This window comes from Mytilus californianus, unplaced genomic scaffold (genome assembly GCF_021869535.1).
Source record: "Mytilus californianus isolate M0D057914Y unplaced genomic scaffold, xbMytCali1.0.p SCAF_1, whole genome shotgun sequence".
In the NCBI taxonomy this organism is placed as follows: domain Eukaryota; kingdom Metazoa; phylum Mollusca; class Bivalvia; order Mytilida; family Mytilidae; genus Mytilus; species Mytilus californianus.
In genome coordinates, this window is record NW_026262581.1 from 58,291,920 (window position 1) to 58,309,503 (window position 17,584).

The 17,584-nt window shown below is 32.9% G+C and overlaps 1 protein-coding gene across 1 annotated transcript in view; it reads right to left on the reverse strand.

The window, feature by feature from the left end:
- LOC127722275 (Fanconi anemia group D2 protein-like) overlaps positions 1-17,584 on the reverse strand; it is a 106,382-nt gene that overhangs the window by 19,832 nt on the left and 68,966 nt on the right. The window contains exons 31-32 of the mRNA XM_052229170.1: positions 7,804-7,922; positions 186-302 (exon numbers count right to left, since the gene is read on the reverse strand). Coding sequence (XP_052085130.1) covers positions 186-302; positions 7,804-7,922 — 236 coding nt within the window. The remainder of the gene's footprint in view (positions 1-185; positions 303-7,803; positions 7,923-17,584) is intronic.

Below are 17,584 nucleotides of genomic sequence, written 5' to 3' on the forward strand. Positions count from 1 at the left end.
GTAAACAATACTCATCACAAAAAAACTGTCAAATTTCAGGTAACAGCACACATCTTATTTAAACAAATCCTATGATTCCATGCCCTACATGTAAACAGTTAACAAAAAAATATTCTTTTTTAACAATTAAGTGATATTCCGTTTCATTTTTAAGAAAAGACTGCACAATTGTGATAGTAACATACTTAATGAGATCCTGCCTAGATAATTGTGTAGAACCAGAGGTTGTTTTGATCCTTGATACTAATGTTCCAAGTCCTTCTTTAAACAGTGACTTGTTATCTGACATCAGAAATCCATTCCTGTAAAAATATATAATATATGGAAAAATTTTATACTTATGAATAACAGATGTGGGGTAAATAAGTCTGCAGGTAAACACAAGTCATAGGAAACTGAAGTTGCATAGAATTTATTGATATGATTACAGGAAACACCCCTTACATCTGCCCCTTGCTGACCCTGGAGGTGACTGTTATAAGACTGCAAAAATTTGCGTCGTCGTCTTCCAAAGACATTTGGTTTCCAGACAATAACTTGAGTTATAAGTGTATGGATCTCTAGGAAATTGTACCACAAAGTTCCATACCACAAAAGAAAGGTTTGGATTGATTTTGGGGGTTATGGCCTTTTCCGTTAAGAATTTTGGGCCAAAATGGGGCCAGAAGCAAACATTTTTCTGGTTTCCGGACAATAACTTGAGTATAAGTGTATGGATATGTATGAAATAGTATCACAAGGTTCCATAACACAAAAGGAAGGTTGGATTGAATTGGTGGGTAATGGTCATATCCGCTTAGGAATAAGGGGCCAAAAAGGGGTAAAAAAAGCAAATTCTTAAAAATGTTTGAATTGCTTATTTCCGACCAATTTCAATGGGGTTTAAATTATTTTGAAATATTGGGGTTCTTTGATATGCTTTATCTTACCATGTATTTAGAATTCTGTTTTTGGGTTGTGTTTTCAAGTGGGTCCAAAATTAGACTTCAACTGATTTCAATATGCTGAATCTAATAATGTATATAGATTTTTGACTTTTGGCCCATTTTTCAAATTAGATATAAGAAGATGTAGTATGAGTGCCAATGAGACAACTTTCCATCCAAGTCAAAATTTATAAAAGTAAACCATTATAGGTCAAAGTACGTCTTCAACACGGAGCCTTGGCTCACACTGAACAGCAAGCTATAAAGGGCCCTAAAAATTACTAGTGTAAAACCATTCAAATGGGAAAACCAACGGTCTAATCTATATAAAAAACGAGAAACGAGAAACACTTATGAACCACATCAACAAACGACAACTACTGAACATCAGATTCCTGACTTAGTCCACATCAGGGTCCAAAGGGTCCAAAATTAAACTGTCTGATTTCAACAAAAATTGATTGGTAGGGGTTTTTGCTATGCTGAATTGCTTATATTTAAACATTTTCATTTGTTTGGTTTTTTTTACATTAAGATTAACCACCCTTACAATCTTTTAGCTTATAATTTATGTCTTCTCTTTTACAATCCCATAAACCACAATTTTATCCCATATTATTTTCCTATTTTGCAAAACAATTAAAAAAATCTTCAGTTCATTAAAATTTAATTCTATTAGCCTTTTAACTTTGATATAATTTTTATTCTGCATTTCATTTTCACTAATTCATTCATTACTAAAATTGCTAAATTATCAATATTAATTTCTAAATGCTAACAGTTTAAGGGGTAAATTCAGTAAAAAAATCTCCCATTGACTTTAATGCTAATCTATGTCTTGAATTAAATTTATACCTGATTTACCTTTAGAAATTGGAAGCTTTCATATATCATTCATGAAAGTACAAATGTAGCCCTATCTTTTGCAACAATAAAAACATAGGGTCATGTGGCATTTTTGGGCATTCACATGGCCTTGTTTACAAACACTGTAGATTCACCCTTAATTCCTTTACTGACCCCCATTACTTTTCAACCCTGCAGTAAAAAAATTTAGTACATTCAGCATTCATTTTTTAATTTATTTAACTCTAGTTTTGATCCATCCATCAAAAAATATTTATTACAAACATTATCTACCAATCAGAAGAGCACAGGACTTCAGTTTTGTACAGAAAGCTCTCCCCCAAATGGGCGGTCCCTGATGACGTATATTTATTTACTGAATTTACCCCTATAAGGGTCTTTTTAACTTCTTTTCCTATTTTTGTTGTATTAATCATGTTATGTGTCCAATTTTCAAGTTCCAGTTTCAATGCAACATTCATAAAGGCTCAACTTGTAAAGAGGGAGGAAAATTTATACTACAGCCCATACTGCGGCCAATGTATATTTGGTATATAAAGTTGCGCATTGACTGTTTTTAAAAGAATGGTGTAAAATACTATGCTTAATAAATATGAAATGTTTTCTGTGTTTGCTTTGATCAGTATTGCAAGTACATCTAGGAACTAAAGTCTTGATGTACTCTTAGTTTAATTTTGCCTTATATGGAAGATTTTAATTAAATACCCTGAAAAAGACTTTTCAAAGGTTTTTTAAGCAGTTTCATACCATAAAAAACAACAATTATGTTTCATTTTACTAAATCTGTGTTTTAATTACTTGTAAATTTCACAAAATGTCATTGAGAACTACTCTGCAGAAATTCCTGTTACCCCAACATCTGGATGGTTTATTCGCCAAAACTAGGCGGACAAAACTGAAGTAGAAAAAAGTGCCAAATATGAAAAAAATAAGACTGGGTATGACCAAACTTTGCATTTGGAACATAAAAGTAACAATTAAGAATATTAAAAAGCAATTATTTAACATAGCAATCCAATTACAAACATTTCAACACTGGTTTTATAGATGAAGGGTATATAATCATGAAAAGTTGTCTAGTATTTTTTTTTACTTAAAGAAACGCAATGAATTATGTAAAAATAAATGAATATCTTCATACGGTCAGATTATTAGAGTGTTAAAATACTTGAAAAGTGTTTATTTACAACATGATCTACAACTTAACATGGGGAACACAGCTAAAAAAAATACACTATGTCAAAGGGAGGTAATTCTTATTTTCCATATGATTTTACACATTATTAGGAGAAATATGTGCAAAATGTGATTTAAAGTGGGGAGAATATTTATGCCTTTTAATAATATCATAACTCTCAAGTGTAATTTCTATTGTTTCTTTCAATCTGGACACAAAACTGATTTTTTACCATATACCCCATGCTTCCTCCCACAGTACACTCAGAGCATCCTGGATAGCCGCGGTTAAACATAGAAATTTGTATAAAAACAACTTTAACTGGTTCCAAAAGGCTTCGATTGCATTAATATTTACAGGAAATGAGTTTTGTGATTATTGTGTGGCCTTGAACAAGTACAGTGACAGAGTGCATATTTTCCTATAGGGGTAAATTCAGCAAAAAATCTCCCATTGACTTTAATGCTAATCTATGTCTTGAATTAAATTTATACCTGATTTACCTTTAGAAATTGGAAGCTTTCATATATCATTCATGAAAGTACAAATGTAGCCCTATCTTTTGCAACAATAAAAACATAGGGTCATGTGGCATTTTTGGGCATTCACATGGCCTTGTTTACAAACACTGTAGATTCGCACTTAATTCCTTTACTGACCCCCATTACTTTTCAACCCTGCAGTTAAAAAAATTTAGTACATTCAGCATTCATTTTTTAATTTTTTTTAACTCTAGTTTTGATCCATCCATCAAAAAATATTTATTACAAACATTATCTACCAATCAGAAGAGCACAGGACTTCAGTTTTGTACAGAAAGCTCTCCCCCAAATAAGCGGTCCCTGATGACGTATATTTATTTACTGAATTTACCCCTTAACAATGTCAAGAAAAGTGAATTCCCTCCCCTTTCCCACCATCCAGTCACAATATGTTTAAAACTTCATTCATTACCTGATGACAAATTAACTACAACTACCATACACATCCATCTGTACCCCATTTGTAGCAATAATCAAACACAAAAAAAATATTAATTAATATAATAAAAGGTTTCCTACCAATTACAGCTTAAACTAAATTCCTTTATGGAGCATTTTAAAAACTAAGCTTTATTGTCCATTAAAAATTTAAATTCTTGGTGTACTTGGATATGCTGAATCTAACCATGTATTTAGATTTTGGATATTGGACCATAATAGGTAAATGTCCAATTTCAAATTTTTCAGTTCTTTATTTGTATCAAGCTTGAATGTAGTGTCCATACTTGCCCCAACTGTTCAGGGTTCAACCTCTGTGGTCGTATCAAGCTGATCCTGGGGAGCATTTTATGGATTTCGTGCAGAATTATAAATTTATTATATCAGTCACGGCTGGTAATCTACACACGCAGAACAATCGGTTCTGCAATGAAAACCGTGAGAGGATTTTCCGGTTATGCTTGAGTGGAGTAATTGTCACCGCTTCAAAAGGTATGTACATTTCTAAATCGCAATTTTCTAATTCAACTGATCAAAATATTGAAAATCGGAGAATGCTATGCTGTGGTGAATACTTTAACGAAGAGAACCATGTATAGTTTATTGTTGTGCATGGAGTAAAACTCCTACAAAATCAATCGTTCCACGAGTAATTGCCGAAAAAAGTGACATTTAAATTTTCAGATGGTTCTATTGACAGACCTAAGTTCAGATTTAGTTTTTTTTCTGTCAACGGGATTGAATGTCGTTTTGGGCGGCGTGTACGCTGTCCGAAGTTGATAGACGTCTTAATAAATCTAAAAACTGCCAATTTTCATTATTTCATGCGTGAGGGGATTGGTTCTGATTGAGGACATCGTGAATGCGTGAGGGGAAGTGCAATCATATCTTTATATCGAAAAATGCAATAATCACTTCAAAGAAAGGCAAGTAACTTGCATAGTTTTATTGAAGTTCATACTAAATATAAATTGACAATGGAAATGGAAATGGCTACAACGTAAATATAAGTGATTTAGATTTATGATTGACTATGTTTTTTTCTCATGTGCATGTATTAAGACTTTAATCTATGTTTTAGATGGATTGAACACGCCACTATTGCCTATAAAAACACACTAGACACAAAGTGCAGCTACTGTGACAAGACTTTTTCATCTAAAGATAATAAAAGAAGTTAAAAATTCCTCCTGACAATCATTTGTGTTACACTGAAAAGGCTTGGCTCCCATGCGGACCACAGATTCATGCCTTCTTTTATTATCTTTAGATGAAAATGTCTTGTCACAGTAGCTGCACTTTGTGTCTAGTGTGTTTTCATGTACCAGCTTTGCATGGAAGTTCAGCTTTGGACGTTGAGTTTATGACTTATCACACTGCAGGCAATGGTGGCGTGTTCAATCCATCTAAAACATAGATTAAAAGTCTTAATACATGCACACGAGAAAATCAATCATAAATCTAAACCACTTATATTTACGTTGTAGCCATTTCCATTTCCATTGTCAATTTATATATTTAGTATGAACTTCAATAAAACTATGCAAGTTACTAGCCTTTCTTTGAAGTGATTATTGCATTTTTCGATATAAAGATATGATTGCACTTCCCCTCACGCATTCACGATGTCCTCAATAAGAACGGATCCCCTCACGTATGAAATAATGAAAATTGGCAGTTTTTAGATTTATTAAGACGTCTATCAACTTCGGACAGGGTACACGCCGCCCAAAACGACATTCAATCCCGTTGACAGAAAAAAAAACTAAATCTGAACTTGTAGTTCTGTTAATAGAACCATCTCAAAATTTAAATGTCACTTTTTTCGGCAATTACTCGTGGGACGATTGATTTTGTGTAGATTACCAGCCGTGCAGTTTCTAAATCTTTTTATATCACAGGTAAAAAGCACATTGAAATCATATGCACATTTACATATTTACAAGTCCATTCTGGCAGAGTATTTGAAGGCTACATTTCTAATATGCTGGAACTATGTAATAACACCTCTATCATACATCTGTTACTTTTCAAGAAAAAAGTCCATTTTTTATCTTTCAGATGCTAGCACATGAAGAGATCTGATTTTGACATTTGTTTGTTCTTCAATTTTCTTGATATCATCCATGAAAATGTAAATAGTTGGATGGTGCAAATAAAACTCTTTATTTTGAAACGAATCATTATATTTATCAAAGTTGTACATATATCCATACAAGTTTGCTGTGTTTTAAGGAACATGTGTTTATAGTATTTATTGATAGGTCTGTTTGATTGGCTATCTAAAAGAATACAGTAGAATTTCATGCACAGGTAGTTTGTTAGTAGTTTACCGGTAAGTTATTTGAGTCATTGCAGTCAAGTGTGCTTAGGAGGCTTTATTCCAGATAAATAATATTTATAAAAATTATCTATTTACAGGTTGATTGTCCAAGAAATATTAAAGTGCTATTCCAGGACAGACATTTTTCATTGAGATAAAATGAAATACATTTATTATCTGAATAAAAAATTGCACTTGACTTTTGCAAGTGGCTACACCCATATTCCAGTTTTGATAAGGACTATTATATACTCATTAAACACCACTTATCTGTTGCCTTTGGATTAACCAAACAGTGATTATCGAAATTGGATCAGATTTTCCTTGAAAATGAAAATTTTGTTATGGTTGAAATTTATTTTTTTTTTACTCTAAAATTGTCAAAATATGTCATAAGCCTAGGTTATTTCATCAAATTAAGACTTGAAGTAACTTTTAAGTTTCAAGTTCTCAGAAGTATTTAACTCTTCAAATAAAGCCTTTAAATCATTGTTTTTCAAATTTAATTTAAGATGAAAACTATAGACTTTAAAACTTCAAAATTACATATAAAAAATACTGAAAACTGTCAGAAATGTTCACACAAAAATATCTAAAAAAAAACTTTACATTTGTACACTATTAAATTGATCTCTTATACTTTAGATTTAAAACAGATTTGTCCCGTTTTCCAGTTAATCTCAGATTTCCAAGGTTAACATTTTCTATTTTATAACAATTAATCCAACTTCCCTATGTTAACAACTACACATCTATTACATGTACTTACATATGGAATGGGTGAAAACACATACTTTTAAAAGGTTGTAAAAAGATGAAATCCAATACAAAGACTGATGAAATTCCCAGTAAAACATCAACAACTTCCTATTACCCATATACAATTAATTACAATGAGAACAAATTTCAATGGGTCTGTAGGGTCCAGAACTTGAGCATTTCTACATTTCTCAATATATATAAGCATGACTTGGAGAGAGCTTGAAGCAGGTTTCATTCAAAAATTACAAAAGACACATACTGTCACCATATCTCAGACAAGAACAGAGAACAATCAGTCATGTAAATATCTTAAAACTAGAGGTACTGCAAGATTTAAAGTGTACAGATATGACGAAGTCCATGTTACCCCAAAGTAAACCCCAAAAATCATTCAGCATAAGAAATGAAATAGATAAAAAAAAGTTCTTCATGTGAGTAAAATTAATTGGAAGTTTCAGAAAGATTCTGTCAAGGTGTTTAGGAGAAGTTGTGGATACTAAAGTGGGACAGAAGGACTTTTAAATGAATGAATGAATGAACAAAGGAATGAAAGGATGGACAGATTCCCCATCAAAATATACCACATGCTTTGGAATTCAGGGGATATAATAAAGAGTAATTGCATTTTATATGTCTATGGAAAGTTTGTTTTTACGTTTTCATACACATAATGAAAACAATAAGATATGACCTGTTACAGTATAGGAAAAAATAAGCCATCACCATTGCAATGATGGCCTTGTGACTTTAAGTATATCTAACACTTACCATGAGAACAGAGAACACATTGTCTGGAGAATTAACTGGAAACAAGATGCCATCAGTAAGGATTCAGGACTATTAAAACCTGGACCATCGATCATTCCATCATTCTCAGCAATCATAGTCTAAAAAAAATATGTCAAATACGATAAATAATCAAACTTTTGTCACTGATAAAGATATGTGATTTAAATACTATTCAAAAAACGAATGCATCTTTTGAAGTGCTAAGCAACCTTTAAATGTAAAACTGCAGACTAAATATGACGTTATTCTGTTCAGTAGTACTTTAGAAAAGTTGGATAACAAATTATAGGTTGAATCAATATTCTGTGGATTCATTAATTCATGGAATACATGTACCAATTTTTGTGGGTTTCATGGGTAAATTTAAACCACAAATTCAAATGTTCAACGAAGTATTAATTTTCTATAGGCTTGTATGCAGACTTTAATTAGCAAAACCATGAAATCAAATAGCCAAGAAAATATCATTTTTCCTCAATCTGAGAAAAATTGGTAACCACAAAAATAAATGATATATATAATTTTTAATCAAAATTCTGAGAACAGTGAAAAAAAATCCATATTTTCACACCACTTTTCATGTAAATGCTTAACATATGTAACCTATTTCATAATTTTTTAATTGATTGTATATACATGATATATGGATTTATGAATCCTACATACATAACATTTTTGATATCCAGATGCAGTTTAAATACTTAGAAATGCATACAAAATTTTATAAAAAATCTGATATATTACCCCATTACGTATACTTTGCTTTAAAAAGCAAAATATTGGGCAAAAAGATCATATTGTAAAGTGGTTTTACTAAAACTGCAAGTATAATAATAAATACGTCTAAACTGTATGAATTTGTATTGATGACTAAAGTACAAGATAACGTCATAAGTATATGACGTTAGAAACAATAATACCGCGTTACGGTAACGTATTCTTCTGTGAGTGATTTCCAACATTCTCCGGCCCATAAAAAGTGAAAATTTACATGTTTTAAAATAGTTAAAGTTTCTCTGTTAAAATAATAATATGAAATTAACTTTAAAGTCAATCATTAGATGAAAACTTTTATCACAGTTTGTAATAGTACGGTGTCACATTTATTTAACATTCTTTTTTTCTGGTAAGTTTCTCCCTGTAGTCCAATTCCTGATATAGTTTAACCCTTTCCCGTCGAGTGTATCCTTGAGGATACATAATGCGCAGGGCAGATGTATCCTGAAAGATACACGGTGCGCAGGGCGAGTGTATCCTTCTGGATACAAAAATATTACCCCAATAAAAGCCGCGAGTTTACGCGGTTTACCATTCTTGACAGTTCAATTCAACGTTTCAATTAAAATCTACTATATCTGAAGATATTATTTCAGTTATTTCAACAGCTTTAATAACATCGTGAAGGTAAATAAATCAAATCGGAAAATTTTATTTTCTAAAATAAGAACCGGAAACAATTTACAAGGTCATGTGGTGTTTCAAAATGGCTGCTCTCGATAACAAACAGTGGAAGTACAGCTGTTTTCTGTGTTTTGATGAAGCCCTTTATAACTCTTAGGTAGTTTAAGCTATATAATAAAAATAAATAGTTCATTATATCTTAAAGAATTATGGTAGCGATCTTTTTAAAGCCTTCCCCCCCCCCCCCCCCCACAAATCGGCACAAGACAGGTAAGTTTTTCGCTTTACTAAAAAAAAAAATCCCTGATTTCGAGGGAACAGAAATTGGGTTGGAAATGTACGGGAAAATGATTGAACAGAAAATGTTTCGATTTTCCAATTCTTTGTAAATCGTCGTAAATATCCAAGTATTTTTTTTGTTGATTGTCTCTTATCCACATTAATGCTGATCTGTCGATTTCATTTATGGTCAACGGACTAGTGGTCCATTGTTTTGTCCTACAATTTTGAATAAATCTAATAATGTAGGCAGTTACATGTAATAATTTCTTGTAAGTGTCAAACCTTGAAATGTCTACAATTCCAGAAATATGTTCAATGTTGTTAGTTTTCCTCTCTGTTTTATCTTCTGTTGTCTGTGTCTCTTCTTTTCCTCTTATACTTGTAAAAATTTGTGTTTCATTGATTGGACGGGAAGTTCCTATGAGTGGTCCTGAGAGTAGGTATCCTAGTTTGCACCTTACTGCTGTTGGTCCCTCGCCCCTAATGATCTCATCCTCGACCATATCCCAGTATTGGTCAGCTCCAACAAGCAGTCCAATATCAAACGTTTCATCCTCAGTAACGGCGTGTGCTAATCTTAAGTTTCGCAAATACAGCAACTGTTTTGCATTTTCAATGTTAGTCTTTACTGGGGCGGCTGTTTTAGGTACAATTAAAACATTGACTGGTATTTCTTTGCCAAAAATAGTTTGTATCTTCACTGTTGCTGTGTTTAGCTGTTTAATAGGGTTGTTCATATCCACATCTCCAAATCTAGATAAGGTGATTGCTTCACTTCCTGTGGGTCTTAACTCCAATTTCTCTGCTAAATGACTGGTTATAAATGACCTTTGGGCGCCTTCAAAGGATATTCACGTCAATCGTTTGTCCTTTGTAGCTTAGTGGTGCAATTGCGGTCTTCAACACAACATTTGGGCGACTATAGTTTAATGATGAATAAAGAACAGATGTCTCAGATTCCTCCACGTTGTGTGTTTGTACTGTACATGTACTACTTGTACTTGTAGTTTCCTTATTTTGATCATCGCTGCATAAGCTTGTGTGGTGATGTCTATTACACTTCTTGCAGTTTGATGTAGACTTGCAATCTGCTACAATGTGTTGCCCTAAGCCATTAATGCATAATCTATCTTCTTTTACAATTTTCATGCATTCGTTGTGATCTGTATATTTAGTACATTCAGACGAAAATGGGGTTCCTTGCAAAATGCGCAGCTTATTGAATTTGATTTCTGTGTTAAATTGGTTTTTGGCCAGATTTTACGCGATTTTGTGTTTGTGTAGAACGTAGCTGAAGTGTATATCACTTGGCATTTTGTCGAGTATGACTGGTACCAATAACTAGCTGTACGAGTCTTGAGCTTGTCCCAGAGATTCTAATCCTCTTATGTATGTTTCTGTCCATGTCTTAGTAACTTCTGAGGTGTGTTAACGTATTTTTTGGTCCAGATATGTCTAGTAGTGCCTGCATGTACGATTGAATCATCTTATGCTTTTGTCCGAATCTTTCATGTATAAGTTCAATAGCTTTGTTGTAGTTTGTGTGCAAAAGAGCAAAACCTGCAATGGTGTTTGACGCTTCTCCTTCTAGTAAAGGCTTTATGTAATTGAACCTTTGAACACAGCTTAGTGTGTTGTTGTTGTGAATTGCTGAATTGAAAGAACCCCAAAAGGATTGCCATTCAAGTATGTTTCCATCAAATTTGGGTAAATTTGGTGAAAGTTGCTGCTATTGGCACTTGAATTTGAACATATTTTCGTCTCTAAGTGAAATTTATACTCATCTGAGTCAAGTATTTCTTGCTCTATATCCTCCTCCTGTACACTTTCTCTAATATATCAAGAAATGTTTCCAACATGTCCTCTTCCGGTTTTTCTTCTAATTCACTTTGCTCGTCAAATCTTCTTAAAATCCTAGAAACTGCGCTTCTGTGTCCTGCTTGAATAGATTTAAGCTTTGAAGTCATATTCTTCTGGTCACCGTGCCAATATCGTAAAGTGGTTTTACGAAAAACTGCATATATAATAATAAAGACGTCTAAACTGTATGAATTTGTATTGATGACTAAAGTACAAGATAACATCATAAGTATATGACGTTAGAAACAATAATACTGCGTTACAGTAACGTATTCTTCTGTGTGTGATTTCCAACAGATTATATGAAAAAAATACTGTGAATTCTCATTTATCTATAATGGGATCAAGGACTATAACCCCACATTCCAACATGACACACAATCAGTCGTTTATTTGGCTTTATCTATTGAAGAATGAATTTATCAATTGAAACATAAAACATGAGGCTCCCTGGGGCCTGAATCACTAACCGGGCATTTCTGCCAAAATATAAAATGATACAATGTTGCAACCACATTATGCACTTACGACCTCGGACAACATAATGACTGCAATGACCATGGACAGCGCCACGTGGCTGTCCTCTCATGGGAAATCTTATATATCACTGGTTTAATAAAATGTCGCAGTTTTAACTTTAGTTTTGGTATTCAATTTAATTTATTGATTAGACTTATCACAAGTACATGTATTTTGAAAATACCTAATGTGTTGTGTATTAGTATTTAAAGTAATTTAAAGATAGGAGCTACCAAAGGACATATTAATAACAAGGAAGTTTGACAATAGATAAAATTTAAGCAATAATATATATTGGAAGTTTAAATCAATGTAAAATTATAGTAAACAGAAAATGGCTTTATCCAAATCTTTACAGAAAGGACAGACTGTCTTAGCATGTCAGATGTGTGAAGAAGAAAGTAAAATAAAGTGGAAATGTTTACTTTGTAATTTCTTGATGTGTGATAAATGCAGGAAAATCCATGAGAAATTCAAATCCTCTGAAGAACATAACATTGTGGACTTAAAAAACATTGCATCAGAGCAAAAACAATTGGGACAAACTCATGATTTCAATAAGATTAAATGTGACACACATACTGGGAAAATATGCTGCTTATTTTGCACAGAATGTGAAGAAGTTGTCTGCCCTTTGTGTATCACCAATGCTCACAATACACATAACATGATTGAAATAAGTGAAGCATTCAAAGTTGCTATTGAAGTTCTGAGAGATTTGCATGTTAGCACAGATGAGGATCTCACTAAATTGAAAACAAAAAGGGTGACACTTCAGAGCATAAAAACAGAAGTACAGGCCAGATATTCAGAGGAAAAACAAGAAATTGTGCACCAAGAGAAAATCTTGAATGAATTAGTTCATGAACAGTCAGAAAAACTTATAAGCAAACTGGATACAAGATTAAACAAGATTACCATAGCAATGCAAGCCGATGAACACCAGACAACCGAAGATTACAGAGCCACAGAGTCAAGAAACCAAACTTTCCTGGATACTTTAGACTCAAACAATGTGCTAAAGGTCTTTAAAACTGTAAGAAATGAAAATAGAGCAAAAAAGACAAAAATAAAAGTAGTAGAGGCAACAAAATACAAAAGTCTTCCAAAATTTCTTCCTGGATGTATGGAACAGAAAGCCATTGCAACTTTTTACGGAACTTTAGTTGATATTTCAGCTCAGCCAATACCACATGAGCCTCAATTCGAACTTTTAAATCATTACAAAATAAATTTACCACTAATACAATGCATAGTTTGTTGTCCAAATAGATCATTGTGGATATGTAATTTCACATCAAATGAAATGCAAAATATTAGCCTTCTTAAAGATGGTTCAACACAATTAAATAAAAATGTGAAATTGAGTGAGGTGGCCTGTATGCAACTAAAAGATTCAGATTTGATTCTGTCACTACAGAAATCAAATCTGTGTATTTTCCAAACTAAAACAGGAAAATTAGTATCATCCAAGTACACAGTTGCACCTTTAATCTCTAATTCTGCACTTCACATTTCGAAGAACAATAAAATAATTGTTGGAGCAAGAGAAGATGGACCAATGTTTCCCCCTAATGGTCCCAGGAAAGTCATAGTGATGAATATTGAAGGAGAACATGAAATGCTATACTATTTAGACAACAAAGGAAGACCAATCTTCACATTGCCATTCAGAATCACCACAGACATTAATAATAATATTTTTGTAATTGATCTGTTGTCTGAACTATGTGGAAGGGTAGTCAAACTTGATATGATGGGTGGGATCAGTAGTATTTATTTAGGTAATCCTGCCATCAAGGATCCATTTACACCTACGGACCTGAAAATGACCCTGTGCAATAATGTTATTGTTACTGATAGCAAGTGTAACAGTTTACATGTCCTCAATAACAAGGGCAGTTGCATGCATTATGTAAGAATAGATAGAGAATTTGGTATACATAATCCATTGTCTTTAGAATTTGACAATACAGGGGTTTTATTCATAGGGACTCAGCAAGACAATTACTATTCAGAAGCCAAGATTTATGAAGTGAAATTATCTGGAGTTTAAATAACTTTTGAATACTGACAATATGATTTAATTGTATTCATGTTTGAAATAAACAGATTTATTTCTTTGTAATATGCAGTTTTATCCCTCTACTTTTAATGGAAAAAAATTGTATTATTTCTGAACAGAAGATGGTAAACAAGAAACCACATCACAGTATGATATATCATATATCTTGGAACAAATTACACAATAATAATGGGATAGAACCATAATGAAGGGGTCCAATATCATAACATAGTACATTTGTACTTTTTCATATAGTAGTACAGTTCCATTTTATTGTAACTTGAATTGTTTTGGGTATTTAAGCAAACTTAGCATCTAATGAAAACTGATAATGATAATTTTCAAATAAAGCTGACTAAGGGTTCTGCTGTAAACGATTTTGTGGGTGACCCCCAAATAAAATTTCAAACTTTAGATGTTGCAACTAAATTTGTTAAACCAAATTGCTACATTGCAAAGGTTGATTTGTAGTCATGGTATAGGTCCGTTTGAATAAGCAAGGCTAGTCAGCAGGTGACAAGTTTTAGATGGACTTTTACTGATAATAAGGAGTTTACCTTTTTTGAACGCAAGCTCCCTTTTGGCCAGAGTTTGTGAAATCTTTTTTCCCTTGTGGTCTTTGAAGAAAATCTACTGGTCCTCACTATTATTTCGATTGCAAAATGCCAAAATTATGACAGTTCTATGCAAAATTTTGTTTGTCAAATCCTTCAGACCACCACTTTCTGCAAACTCTCTTATAGGTAATAATTGGCTCCAGGTAGATGTATGATGTTATGTAAGGGCTTTACCATGGTGGCTTAATTAGATGAGTTTTTCATATGCAAGCAGACTAAATATCCTTGCCAAGAAGCTTTGAATGTGCTTATTACTTTGGTTTTGCTATTAACTGGTCAAAAGTGGTTGCCCCTTGTCAACACATCCCATTTCTTGAAGTAAGAAATTGATCCTACAACTATGGAAGTCAGACTTCCAGGCTATAAATTGGCAGATTTAAAGGAAGAGCTTAATGCATTTGCAAAGTGATCCTATGCATCAAAGAAGCAATTGAAATCCCTTGTTGGGAAATTTAACTGGTTAAACAGTTAATTGTTTGAAAAACTGTTCATCAAGGAATGCTACCTTGATGTCTTATTTAAGAGTTTTTTTTGTTGTTGTCAGCTTCCTATAATTTCATTAAAAGCAGTGTACATTGCAGGCAAATCCAAAGTCATGGCTGACATGGTTTCACATTTGCATGATGCTTCCATGAGTTTTACCTTCATGATCTTATACTTACCTAATTCTGTTTGTGAACTTTGTTCCCATATGTTTAGTCATTCCATCCTTTTTGTTTTGTCTAGTTTCACAGGACTCAAATGAGATGGCAGCATATGAAGATATTGTCATGGACTTCAGATGACATGTATGTTCAGAGCCAACCAAAAAACTTACATGATTTACTTTAAAGTCCTATCTGACTTTTTGTAATTTATTTAATATTCCTTTGGATCCTTCAACTCAATACAATTTAGCCTTATATTGCCCACCTGTCTTGTCATCTGTAGTATAACTCTTTGCGTAATTATTTGACTATAATACAGATTTTACATCTTGAGGGAGGTTATGCCTTCGTTATTGACACACATTTAGTTTCCAATGTTCTAAAGGTGCTCGTTGGGTGTTGTGGGACGTTAACACTACTAAGTTGCAAATTACACCCATGATTTTGTTTCCTTTTTTTTGCTATACTCTCCTTTAACGCCACAAAAGATGTCGCATTTTGGGCAGTCTGTAAAGTATATCTGTATGACCATGTTTTTTAAATAAAATAAAGTATTTATATAGAGGGATCTTGCATTATTGCCATTTTCTTACTTAGTTAATTACCGTCTACACAAAGTTTCCTTTAACCAACCAAGGTTGGATATCATGTATTCTGCAACCCTGTTCTTTGATTAATTGTTATAATTGGTATCTAGGATGCTTATCTATAATTGTACTTGGATCAATTATAATTATCCAATTAGATTGTTTATTGCAAAAATGGCCACTGTTTCCATGGAAACAGCAAAAATGTGAAAAAAATCAAAGTGTTCCAAACTGGAAGAAACTCCACAGGAATGGTAACTGGCATGGGCAGAGTTGCATTTTGAAGTTGGAATTTTCAAAATGGCCGCCGTAACCATGGAAACAGCAAAAATGTCCAAAATTTCAAAATGTTCCAAACTTAATGAAACTTTACAAAAATGATAATTTGCATGTGTAGATGCTCTCTGACTGTGGAATTTTCTAAATGGATGCCGCTCGCCCGGAAATGGGGGGGAAGGGTGCCATCCGCTATTGCTTGCAATGCCAAATCTAGTTTTAATTCCCTTCCACCACATCCCTGGCAGATGTTTTACTTATTTTCTTAACAATGTGTGTTTTGGTTTTTATCTTACATCCATTTTTTAGATGGGCTTAGACAAGAATATTGCGTTTGCCAGTTTGACTGCAAACTCAGAAGGATATCTGGATTAATGTACATGCACCATTGAATTTTCACAGTTGTGTATAAAAACTTTTAAAACTAGAGGCTCTAAAGAGCCTGTGTCGCTCACCTTGGTCTATGTGCATATCAAACAAAGGACACTCTCCAACAATGTAGACGAGAATAGAGTCTATTATAGACTTCATGACAAAAATCTCTATCTTGTTGATCTTGTATTACTGATCTTTTAGTCTGTTTAGTCTCTCTCTATCATCTTTAGTTTTTGCTCAAAACACAATAGAGGGTTAAAAAAATCCTCATTTAAGGGCATTTATGATCACTCCTATGAAGAGTGACAGTCTATTAACTATATCGGCAAAATTTGACTTTTTAATACATCTTGCCTTGCTGATCATTTATGTGATTTAAAGTGTTTATTCATCTATTACAATTCAAATCATATAAGGCATAACAGAAAAAAAATGTTTCTCTCTAAATATCATAGTTTTCATGATAATAGGCAAAAATGAAAAAAATGGTAAAATTTGTCATATATGGGCAATAACTCCTATAAGAATTTGTCTAACAGTTTTGACATATATGGACAATTGGTAGAGCTCATTATTCTGAACATTTTTGCTCCTTTCAGATTTTCTCTATTTATAATGGTTCAAAAAATAATATACAAAACTTGCATTTTACCCCTATGTTCTATTTTAAGCCATGTCGGCCATGTTGGTTGGTAGGCGGGGTCATCAGTCACATTTTTTAAACAAGATGTACCCTAATGATGATTGTGGCCAAGTTTGGTTAAATTTGTCTCGGTATAATATTCAAGATAATAACCAACTAGAGGCTCTCAAGAGCCTGTGTCGCTCACCTGTATTTACTGATGCTTTGGAAATCATGTAAAAATAAGGATAAAATCATAATTAATAATATTAGATATTAGATATTATAATGATATCTAAGATAATAACAAAAAACTGCAAAATTTCTGTAAAATTACTAACTCAGAAACAGGTTGTCGGATTCATCTGAAAATTTTGGGGCAGATAAATCTAAATCTGATGAATATTTTTGCCACCTGTCAGATTTGCTCTAAATGCTTTAGTTTCAGAGATATAAACCAAAAACTGCATTTTACCCCTATGTTCTATTTTTAACCATGTCGGCCATGA